The 12,516-nt window shown below is 47.7% G+C and overlaps 1 protein-coding gene across 3 annotated transcripts in view; it reads left to right on the top strand.

The window, feature by feature from the left end:
• pde4cb (phosphodiesterase 4C, cAMP-specific b) overlaps positions 1–12,516 on the top strand; it is an 81,680-nt gene that overhangs the window by 36,991 nt on the left and 32,173 nt on the right. The window contains exon 1 of one of the 3 annotated variants that reach the window (XM_056414110.1): positions 8,334–8,596. The exons of the other annotated variants lie outside the window; for them this stretch is intronic. Coding sequence (XP_056270085.1) covers positions 8,460–8,596 — 137 coding nt within the window. The 5' untranslated portion in view covers positions 8,334–8,459. Of the gene's footprint in view, positions 1–8,333; positions 8,597–12,516 lie in introns of those variants that run through there. 3 annotated transcript variants of the gene reach the window in all.

Below are 12,516 nucleotides of genomic sequence, written 5' to 3' on the forward strand. Positions count from 1 at the left end.
TGTGTGGTCTCATGTGGTCTTGTATGGTCTCATGTGGTCTTGTATGGTCTCATGTGGTCTTGTATGGTCTCATGTGGTCTTGTGTGGTCTCATGTGGTCTCATGTGGCCTCATGTGGTCTCATGTGGTCTTGTATGGTCTCATGTGGTCTTGTGTGGTCTCATGTGGTCTCATGTGGCCTCATGTGGTCTTGTGTGGTCTCATGTGGTCTCATGTGGTCTTGTATGGTCTCATGTGGTCTCATGTGGTCTCATGTGGTCTTGTATGGTCTCATGTGGTCTTGTGTGGTCTCATGTGGTCTCATGTGGTCTCATGTGGTCTTGTATGGTCTCATGTGGTCTTGTATGGTCTCATGTGGTCTCATGTGGTCTCATGTGGTCTTGTGTGGTCTCATGTGGTCTCATGTGGTCTCATGTGGTCTCCTGTGGTCTCATGTGGTCTCATGTGGTCTCATGTGGTCTTGTATGGTCTCGTGTGGTCTCATGTGGTCTCGTGTGGTCTCGTGTGGCCTCATGTGGTCTCATGTGGTCTCATGTGGCCTCATGTGGTCTCATGTGGTCTCATGTGGTCTTGTGTGGTCTCATGTGGTCTTGTATGGTCTCATGTGGTCTCATGTGGTCTTGTGTGGTCTCATGTGGTCTTGTATGGTCTCATGTGGTCTTGTGTGGTCTCATGTGGTCTCATGTGGCCTCATGTGGTCTCATGTGGTCTTGTATGGTCTCATGTGGTCTTGTGTGGTCTCATGTGGTCTCATGTGGTCTCCTGTGGTCTCATGTGGTCTCATGTGGTCTCGTGTGGCCTCATGTGGCCTCATGTGGTCTCATGTGGTCTTGTATGGTCTCATGTGGTCTTGTGTGGTCTCATGTGGTCTCATGTGGTCTCCTGTGGTCTCATGTGGTCTCATGTGGTCTTGTGTGGTCTTGTATGGTCTCATGTGGTCTCATGTGGTCTTGTGTGGTCTTGTATGGTCTCATGTGGTCTTGTGTGGTCTCATGTGGTCTTGTGTGGTCTCATGTGGTCTTGTGTGGTCTCATGTTGTCTCATGTGGCCTCATGTGGTCTCATGTGGTCTTGTATGGCCTCATGTGGTCTTGTGTGGTCTCATGTGGTCTTGTGTGGCCTCATGTGGCCTCATGTGGTCTCATGTGGTCTCATGTGGTCTCGTGTGGCCTCATGTGGCCTCATGTGGTCTCATGTGGTCTCATGTGGTCTCATGTGGTCTCCGGGGCGGATGGAGGTGAAGAGTCAGACGTCACCAGGTCGTGCATCACGGGTTTTCTGGGGCAAAGAGGCCCGTTGTGTGAGGAGAAGGTAACGGTGGGGAACCAGGACCGGGTCTCTGAATGGAGCTCCTTGTTCTGGACGTGGAAGAGAGAGAGTCTGGTTCAGAGCTCAGCTAGAGGACTAGTTCCTATAGAGGACTAGATCCTATAGAGGACTAGTTCCTATAGAGGACTAGTTCCTATAGAGGACTAGATCCTATAGAGGACGAGATCCTATAGAGGACTAGATCCTATAGAGGACTAGATCCTATAGAGGACGAGATCCTATAGAGGACTAGTTCCTATAGAGGACTAGATCCTATAGAGGACTAGATCCTATAGAGGACGAGATCCTATAGAGGACTAGATCCTATAGAGGACTAGTTCCTATAGAGGACTAGATCCTATAGAGGACTAGATCCTATAGAGGACTAGTTCCTATAGAGGACTAGATCCTATAGAGGACGAGATCCTATAGAGGACGAGATCCTATAGAGGACGAGATCCTATAGAGGACTAGATCCTATAGAAGGACTAGATCCTATAGAAGGACTAGATCCTATTGGACTAGATAATATCGGACTAGATCCTATTGGACTAGATCCTATAGAGGACTAGTTCCTATAGAGGACTAGATCCTATAGAGGACTAGTTCCTATAGAGGACTAGATCCTATAGAGGACGAGATCCTATAGAGGACGAGATCCTATAGAGGACTAGATCCTATAGAGGACGAGATCCTATAGAGGACGAGATCCTATAGAGGAATAGATCCTATAGAGGACGAGAGCCTATAGAGGACTAGATCCTATAGAGGAATAGATCCTATAGAAGGACTAGATCCTATTGGACTAGATAATATCGGACTAGATCCTATTGGACTAGATACTATCGGACTAGATCCTATTGGACTAGATACTATCGGACTAGTTCCTATAGGTTCTATGGGATCTAGTCCTCCTATAGTATAGTAGGACTAGATCCTTTAGTAACAACTACCAACAGCCAGCTCGACCAACAGCCCCCGTGGTCATGCGGCTGCAGGCAGCAGCAGGAGGGGTCGGCTCAGGCTGTTGACTCACAGAAACAGCCACCAGCCACCGGCTCAGGCCTTCCTGTCGTGAGTTGGGACTCACGACATGTTCCTCCGTCGTTGTTTTTGTCTCGGATATCTGAAAAGTGTTTCTTAAAAGAAGCTCGGCCTTTCAAGGCGAAGCTTTTAGGGCGAGCCCTCGTCGGTTTGTCTCTGCGTTGGAGAAACAAGTCCTCCTCCGCAGCTCCTGAGGACCTGGTGGGCTGACCTCAGCTCCTCCGGGGACGTCGCATGCTCTCTCTCCGCCAGAGGAAGAGCTCAACCCTCGTGGACGCCATGCCGTGTCATTGCTCTCATGCAACAGCTTAGCCCCCTAACTGTGACTGGCAGAAGTCGAGAAGTCACTCTGACCGTTTTTAACCTTTCTCTCAGAGCTCGTGTGTGGAGCTTCTGAAGGAATGAAGTCAATGTCACAGCTTGGATTACTGTGAGTGTTTACTACAACAACAACAACAACAACAACAGGTCAGACGACTGTCAATGCAGCTCCCTCTTTGCTTCTTCTCCTGGAGACACTAGTTGAACATCACACTCCGCGTTGAGGCTTGCCTGGGACTCCAGGGAGAACTCCTGAAGCATGTTTCATTCATCCTGAAGCTCTGAGGATTCATCCTGAAGCTCTGAGGCTCCTCCCATCGGCCTCCATCTGAATGCCTCACAGTTGTTTCCTCACCTGGTCACTTCCTGTGTTCCGGTAAATTTCTAACCTCTCCTACCATATCTATGCTGACGACACCCAACTGATCTTCTCGTTTCCACCGTCCGAAACACGGGTGGCGGTGCAAATCTCTGCCTGTCTGACCGACATCTCTCAGTGGATGTCTGCTCACCACCTGAAGATCAACCCTGACAAGACCGAGCTACTATTCCTTCCAGGGAAAGGCTCCCCCACCCACGACCTGACTATCACCTTCAACAGCTCTGTGTTGGCCCCGCCCCCGACTGCCAGGAACCTCGGGGTGACACTAGACAGTCAACTCTCCCTGACGGCCAACATCACTGACGACGCGTTCCTGTAGGTACATGCTGCACAACATCAGGAGAATACGTCCTCTTCTTACTCAGAAGGCGGCGCAGGTTCTGGTCCAGGCTCTGGTCATTTCACGCCTCGACTACTGCAACTCCCTCCTGGCTGGTCGACCCGCTAAGGCCATCCGACCTCTGCAGCTCGTCCAGAATGCAGCAGCTCGACTGGTCTTCAGCCTCCGCTCCTCCGCTCTCTCCACTGGTTACCGGTGAAGCAGCATCCGCTTCAAAACACTGGTCCTGGCGTACCGTGCTCTGAACGGATCGGGCCCCGTCTACATCCGGGATATGGTCACACCGTACACCCCGGCACGTTCGCTCCGCTCGGCAACAGCCAATCGACTTGTGCCTCCTGCACCTCGAGCTCATCGCTCTACATCCAGACTGTTTGCTGTCCTGCTCCTCAGTGGTGGAACGAGCTCCCCACTGACATCAGGACAGCGGAAAGTCTCTACAGCTTCCGCCTGAGACTGAAAACACACCTTTAGACTATATCTGGATTAAAGCACAGATTTGCACTTCAGTGGCACTTAAATAGCACTTACTTATGGTACTTTTGTAGTTCGACTATGCTGAGGAAATGTTACTTCCTGTATTCTTGTTGTTCTTAGTTTGTACTCTAGGTTGAAATGCACTAATTGTAAGTCGCTTTGGATAAAAGCGTCTGCTAAATGACATGTAATGTAATGTAAAAAATGCGGAAGGTAATGTTTTGATCGCCGTGTATTTATTTATTTGTATGCGTGTTGCTCGCATAACTCAAAAAGTATTAAACCGAATCGCATGAAATTTGGTGGGATGATTGGTTATTTTCCGGGGACCATTTGATTAGATTTTGGGATCGATCGGGTCAAAGGTCAAGGTCAAGGTCACGAAAAGGTCATCATAAAATTTAACATTTGTATCCAATTGGCATGCAACTAATGGCAACATGTTCATAATTCAATGCCCAATCTTGTGATATGCGAAGGTATGCGCTCTACCGAGTGCCCGTTCTAGTTTTAATACTGTAGTCATGAAGAGACACGAGCTTAGACGCCATCAGACATCATACTTGACTTCATATGAAGGAGTCCAACTGCATTCTCTGAGATTTCACTGATGCGCATCATATGGATGTAGAGATAGGAGAGAGTCACATGGTTATGAAGGATTGAGTTGGTCTAAGGAGGTGTAAATTGATGAAATGCACTTTATTTTGGATTCCACTCACAACCAGGACGTTAACGCTAGTCGGAAATTCATAATTCCAGCTTTTTTCTTTTCATGCTAGCAGCAGCATCTTGTAACAGACAGAAAAGGCAGGTTTGTGTGAATTTGGTTCTGATCTGAGCCAGCAGGGGGCGCCATCATCTGTGACCGGTGTGACCTGTGGGGCTCACGCGTCAACAAGGCATGGAGAAGTTTGGATAATATACACTGTATTCCTTGCAGGGAGACATCACTCCACTTTATATTCATGTTAACGGGATACATTCAGCTCGGATTGAAGAAACCTAAAGAAGATTTGATGAGGAAACTTTCATAATTAGTTTCATAGTCGATGCGCAGTAGAAAGGGATGTGTGTGTGACCCCCCTGAGGCCGGCGTGGGCCTCGTGCTTCTTGAGCTCTTGTTTCTATGTTTTACCCACAAGAGCTTTTGGGAGGAAGTGTGTTGTGTTTGTGGCGAGTTTCATTCGACAGACTTCCTGTTTTGTTTTTTTCCCCCCAGAGACAAAAGCTGTGAACTCTGAAGTGATGCGTTCAGGTTCAATCTGTGAATAACGAGCCTGTAATTAGAATAACTATCTTTATACATGTGGTGCCTGAGACCTTGTCTGTGAGTTCATGTCCCCATTGCATGTGTGTGTTTGTGTGTGTTTGTGTGTGTTTGTGTGTGTGTGTGTGTGTGTGTGTGTCGAATCTGACTGAACCTCCCAAACCACATTCCACATGACAACACACACACACACACAACGCCCTGCTGCCATCATCATGCACAACAACAACAACAACAACAAGCAGGAAACAATAACACAGGACGGAACTGGACCGTAGACTGCACGTGTTGCTTTAAGCAGACGTGGCTGTATACATTAAAATATGAAGAAAAATAAAAATGAAAATCATTACATCCACTTGCAATTGTACAATATGGACACACACAATATGTATTCTAGCCTGACAAGGCAACGCACAGTGTGAATGATTTAAAGGGTCACATTGTATACATCCCAAGAGTAACAATAACATTACGAAACGTGTGTTTGTGTTCACGGTCCTGGAAAAAATGCTGTATTCCAGTTTTTGTAAGAATAAACCCAGAAGTAAAGACGCTATGATATATGTTAGAAGAGCAACGTCGCCCCCGAGTGGCTATAAAGTGGTACTGCCACTTTATTTGAGAACTGTGCACGTGTTGAAAGTTGATCCGGAGCTGGAAAAATAGATCTCAGAGATTATTCAGAGTTCAGGAAGTGACCATCTGGAGGAGAGCGGCTCTAATCTCCCTTCAGAGTTCCCACGGCTTTGTGCTGAGTGTTGTTTCTTTGCTCTGCTGGTTATCTGTGTGTCGAGATGGACGTAAGAGTTCAGGTCCACGCTGCAGCTCTGGTAGTCGAATCGCTCCCTGCAGCATCTCCACAAACCGCCAAACACGCCCGAGCGTTCACGTTGCCTCCATTGGCTCTCAACATGGCGACAGCTAAGAGCTAACCGTGCTAGCTTACGGAGGAACCAGAGAATGAGTGCTGCGCGTCAGAGGCCACGGAGAGCTTCTCTTCATCCTCTGTCTGCTTTGACGTGTGTGTGTGTGTGTGTGTGTTGGGGGGGGGGGGGTCAATAACATAAAATCCCAGAGCCTGGAATAGTTCCTCGGCCCCGCCAGCCTGGCAGCACACACCACGTGAACGTGACATGTGTTTCTCATTTCTCTTTCACACACACACACACACACACGCACACACACGCACACACACACACATGCACACACACTCTGACGTCACACATGTGTCCAGTTTTATAGGCGTTAATTTGCAGATGATTGTTTTGTTTATTATCCAGAAAGCAGAAGAATTGCATGCACCTCACTCACACACACACACACACACACACACATGCACCACACACTCATGCACACACACACACATATGCACTGCACTCCCAAACACACTTCCACACACACACACACACACACTACAGACCGCTGGTCGTCCTCCTCATTAGCAGACAGAGGCCCCACGGCGGCTGCCAGCTGGACGGAGGAGTCCCGGCAGGTGGACCCGGCCCCCCGGGGCCTCCCACTCATCTCGTGCTCAGCAGACCTCCAGCCGGTATGTTGAGGTCCGCCGTGTGTCACGAGCACATCGCGCACGCAGGGAGGAGACCCTGCTGGGGGCAGTTTGACTCGAGATCAAGCACGCGCGCCGCGCAGCTCCACGTCGAGAGTCTTGTTGTTTTGGGTCTTTATTTGAAGTTGAATTCGAATGAATGACTTTAATGATGACTTTAATGCATGTTTGTGATCCTGATTGGTTGAAAATAATAATATTTGTTATATCCTTAAACCCAAATATAAAAATCCGATAATCTAATGAATATTTAAATATTTATGTCCAGCCCTACTTTACACCAGACTGCTAACATGCACATGTGCTACTGTCACTCACAACACAGAGTAGTTCTAATAAAGACTGGATAGTTCTTCTCGTTTTTCCGCCAGTGTTTTAATACCGAGAGCGCCCTCTGTCGGTCAGAGTGCGCACGCACACGGGGCCGTCAGCAGGGCTGTAATACACCAGCTGGCAATATACAGTAACTACTTAAAAATGTCCCAGAAATCAGACGGATAACGACCTCGTTGAGTCTGGAGGCGATGCTTTCCGACCAATCAGCGAGCTCGATGTATTTCAGAGACGGCGAGCGTTGAACTGTCACCTGACGCCACTCAGGGGGGAAGTTACATTACATTACATGTCATTTAGCTGACGCTTTTATCCAAAGCGACTTACAATCCTGTTAAATACACCGTAGACACAGCTACAGGGAGCAACTCAGGGTTAAGTGTCTTGCTCAAGGACACATCGACTAGGGCGGGGATTGAACCTCCAACCTCCTGATTGAAAGACGGACCTGCTAACCACTGACCCATAGTCGCCCAAGTTAAATAAAAGGAACCTCCGTCAGTCCTCTGATGTCAGATGACGGCTGCTGTAGCATTTCAGATCAAAGGGCAAAGGGCCCGCGCGGTGACATCACAACGGTGTGTTGGAATTAAATAAAACATTTATTTTGCAGTGAGCTCGTGGACAAGAGTTATCTATTATATAATATAACATGTGCATGGAAATAAGAAACTTACAGAGGAATTTTATACTGGAGAGAGATTGTTGATTCTGTTGAGGCTGTTAAATGTGAGTGTGTGTGTCAGTCACAGAGTTTCCCAAGTGCACACACACTACACATTTACCACATGTGCTCACCCCCCCCCCCCCCCCCACCCTCTCTCTCTCTCTCTCTCACACACACGCACACAAGAGGAAACTACTACGACCACAGACCCCCCCCTCTCTCTCTTTCTCTCACACACACACTCACACTCACTCCCAGTTGAGGCTTTTTTAAAGTCTCGTGGTCCATGTGTAGACAGAGAGCCACAGAGGGAGGGAGGGAGGGAGAGAGGGAGGGAGGGAGGGAGGGAGGAGGAGGAGGAGCAGCAGTGAGTCACAAGAGGAGAGAAGTGAACCAGCAGCTGAAGCGCGACCGGCTCTCTAACCCGAGGAAAGGACTCTTTAAAGCCCACTTTGGCCCCGCTTCCTGCTCCTGACCCCGGACCTGACCCTGGACCTGCTCCTGACCCCGGACCTGACCCCGGACCTGACCCTGGACCTGACCCTGGACCTGCTCCTGACCCCGGACCTGCTCCCGGACTGAGGGCATGCGGCCGGTCCGCCCGGAGGAGGGCTTTCCTCCGTCAGCCGGCTGCTCGATGGGAGAGGAGAGCCGAGGAGTCGAGGAGCGGCGGGAGGAAGAGGAAGAGGAGGATTAGTGGAGAGAGAGAGAGAGAGAAGAGAAGAGAAGAGAAGACCGACACGGACATCATGAGTTTACCCACCAACTGTTGGCCCGTGGCCCCCCAGAGCCAGGACCGCCACCTCAAAGTGAGGAACGGGAACATCTGCGGGTCGCCGCGCGCCGTCAACCGGCCCATCGACATCGTGCAGAAGCAGCGCAGGCGGTAGGCAGCTCCATCCAGATGTGGCGGTCGCACAACTCCACACACACGACACACACGGCTGGCTATAGTATCTAAAACGGTTGCATCATTATTTCTGCTGACAGATGCTTTTTTATTTATTTTATTCAAACGTCTGACTGGATATTTGCCTTTAGACTCACTCCTAATATTTCATTCATTCATACTCACAGTACACTCGGTATACTCAGTTTAAAGTAATAATAATAATAATAATAATAATCATTTATTTTATATAGCGCTTCTCAAGGCACCCGAAGTCGCTTTACAGAGTCCAGAGTCCAGTAGTCATACACACACAGTCATCCCGGTGGTATTTGATGATATTTAGTCTCCTGATGTATTCTTTTAGTCGTCCTTTGTCTGTCTCATGTTTGAGAACTTATTTTAATATTTGAATGTAGAATTAATTTTCAAGATTAACTCTTGAGTGACGTTGCCTTCTTTCATCCAGATAGATTTATGTCCTGAGGTTCAGTCTGTTTTTCTTTTATTGTCTAAATTACAATCAGGTGTACGAAGGTTGAGGGTCAGATACTTTTTCTTTACTAAATATTTGTGTAACTTTTTTTCACTAAATATTTGTTACTTTTTTTCACTAAGTATTTGTAAAACTTTGTTGTTACTAAATATTTTTTGTAAATATATATTTCTTTTTTACTAAATATTTGTGTTACTTTTTTGTTCCTAAATATTTTGTTTACTTTTTTTTACTACATATTTTTACTAAATATTTTTTTTTACTATATATATTTTTTACTATATATTTTTTTAAGCATATGCTGAATTAACTGGACTAAAACCCACTCACACACACACACACACACACACACACACACACACAGTAGAGTGGTAGGAGAGTGCCTGACCGTGGCTGAGTTGAGGGTCACTGAGCAAAATGTGACTAATCCTTCAGCTGGCCTTTTCATGAAGTTATGACATCACCGGGGAGCGGATCAAAGAGTCTTTAGACGTCCAGCTGCTCATAAAAAAAACTTCTAAGGAAGATCTCTAATGAGTCTGACGTATCCGTTCGCCTCATGCATCGACCACATGTGTGTAATAACATGTAATAACACGGTCATAAAGCAGTTCAAACCGTCCACTTCCCTCCACCTTGTTCCCCATGAAGTTTAATTTAAATACAGAAGCTGCTTTTTATCGTCTGTGTATGTCGAGCTTCTTCTTTAAGTGTCGTGATGACAGAAGTTTTTACATAACGTTACGTAAGAAGCGCAAAGTCAACATTTATTTTCGGGTGTCACGCGGGTTTAAAGTTTTGTTTGATTAAGAATTTGAAGTTCAACGTCAAACCGCTTCACACGGGACGACTTTTAAGAATATGGAAGCCGGCAGACTCACGGCAATGTTTTTATATTCTAACTATGAGTCCACTGCAGCTGGAAGAACCACGCAGAATCGTTTAACCACGCGAGCGGATGGAAGTGATGCAACATGTTCCTCGTGGAGGAGCTCTGGGGTCCTCGAGAGCCGGCTCACCGCCGCGGTCACGCCGTCTCCCTCAGCTGTTAGTCTTGATTATGTGTTCTACTTCTCTGTATTTATGTTACAATTTCTTCTCGTATCATCTGCTATGACAGTAGGGGGCGTGTCCGCCGTGTGATTGGTCGCCTCCTGTAAACATCCTCTGTGATGTGAAGGCGGCTCGCGGCGCGGCGGTGAACGCTGAGTCAGCGGCTGGCGGCAGACGTGGACCCCGTGGGCGGGCTTTTTATTTCCTGAGCGAACCGAATCTAAACACACGAGGGCTGATTATACAATTAGATACGCAACCTGTCTGCGTGTGTGTGCGTGTGTGTGTGTGCAGCATGAGCCTGGTTCTGATTGGTCCAGGGTGACGTCTGCAGGAGACGACCACGATGTCGGCCGAGCAGAGCGCTGCAGTGGCGTGGATGTCGTAAACATTGGGGGGTCGGCCGCCTAGGGGAGGGAGGGTGGGGGGGGTCTGGAAGGGGGGTCCAGGAGCCCCCTTCCAGACCCCCCCCCCCCCTCCAGACGGGTCACATTTAAAATGGTATTCAGGGCGACACTCGAAACGCTCGGGGAGGAGCGACGCTAAACCTGTCTGATGCCCATGGTTGGTGAAGTTGATGACCTCATGTCATGTGACCACTTAACAGAAAGATATCCGGCGTATGTTGAATTTGGATCGCAGTACAGGCTATTATTATTATTATTATTATTACTATTATTATTATTATTACTGTTATTATTATTCCTATTATTATTACTGTTATTATTATTACTATTATTATTATTATTACTATTATTGTCATTATTATTATTATCATTATTATTATTGCTCTTTTCGGCTATAGCCTAGACCAGCGGTTCTCAAATGGTACATGATATTTTTTTGATAAAAAAAAAAAAATTAGCATCCATCAGAAAATACTTTAAAAATAGTTATTTAATAAATATTTGGGAAAGTGTAAGTTAATGAACTGAATATATATCCCCCTCCCACCAGCTGTGAAATGAGCTGTGACCTCCGGTGGGGTCAGCCTGCCCTCTCGAGGGCCTCGTGTCAGCTCACTGCGGCGTGACGCTACAGGAGGTCAAAGGTCACAGAGAGCTGCCGGCGTGATGTAAACCAGGAGTCACGTCATGAGGACCAGCTGACTGCACCGCTGGGCCCGGTTGGATCTCTCTGGTCCCACCGGTTCTCATGTGGGTCACCTGAGGAGGGGGAAGCTCCAGGAGTACAGCTAGTTGAAATGCTTGTGGAGGAGGAGGAGGAGGAGGAGTGTAAATGACCTCCACCTCCTCCCGGTGGATGCTGGTTCTGGTTCCGGTCCGACGTTCACAGCTGTCGGCGTCTGTTTACAGCTGTGTGGCCGGTGACGTCATGGTGATGTGTGAGGGGGTTTAATAGCTCCAGAGATCCAGATGTTTACCCCGTATACATCTGGCCTCGACCTCTGAGTCGCTCCCACAGCAAACGTCTCCCGCGTCGCCCTCCGGCGGCGGCGGCGGCGTTCACCCTCGTGTCGGTGGTAGAACTCACGTGACGTGTCATGTGACGTCTGTTTCTGAACCGGATTGTCAATAAAGTTATGGATGGCACCTGGAGGCCTCTTGCGGTCGCGGCGGTGCGTTCTGCATCTTCCCGTCTGCAGCGATGACCTCATCCGGCACGCCTCCGCCTCGCGGAGCGGCCGGCTGCCTTGCTCAAGGGCATCGCTGTTGAGGTCGAGCGATGGGACGGGAGCTGGAGAGCAGCCGGTGATCTGGCTCCTGGAACAAGGGACGGAGAGTTCTGTTGGTCACGGACATTTCACTAACGGTCCCAAGATTATAAAAAATATATATAAATCTATTTTATGTACCAGCGGACATGTTTGAGTTGTTTTTAAAAGGATTTCTGGGCTTTTTAAAGGTTTTTTAACATGAAAAAATAATTCAACATGTTAATTTATGCTCTCCACACACACACACACACACACGCACAATCACACACACACATGCACTACAATCCCAAACACACTCACACACACATGCACTACACTCCTATTTCATGTGCAGACCTGATTTAGTTGTTTTTAAAAGGATTTCTAGGCATTTAAAAGCTTTTTTAACATGAAAAAAACATGATAATTCAACATGATAATTCATGATCTACACACGCACACACACACACACACAGTGGTGGTTTGAGGAGGAAAGAGGAGGGAAGAACTGAATATCTGAGAGCTGGTTGACGTCAGTGTGTGTGTGTGTGTGATTGTGTGTGTGTGTGTGTGTGTGTGATCAGCTCTGTTCCATACAACATGTGCTTGATGTACTTTTACGTAAGAAAAGGAGATACGGCGTCTGCTTTGGGTGACCTTGAGCTCAGGGTCAAGTAGGGAAAGTGTGGGAGGAGACTCCACCTTTTAGAC

The sequence above is a fragment of the Pseudoliparis swirei genome, chromosome 5 (assembly GCF_029220125.1).
Source record: "Pseudoliparis swirei isolate HS2019 ecotype Mariana Trench chromosome 5, NWPU_hadal_v1, whole genome shotgun sequence".
Taxonomy (NCBI): Eukaryota; Metazoa; Chordata; class Actinopteri; order Perciformes; family Liparidae; genus Pseudoliparis; species Pseudoliparis swirei.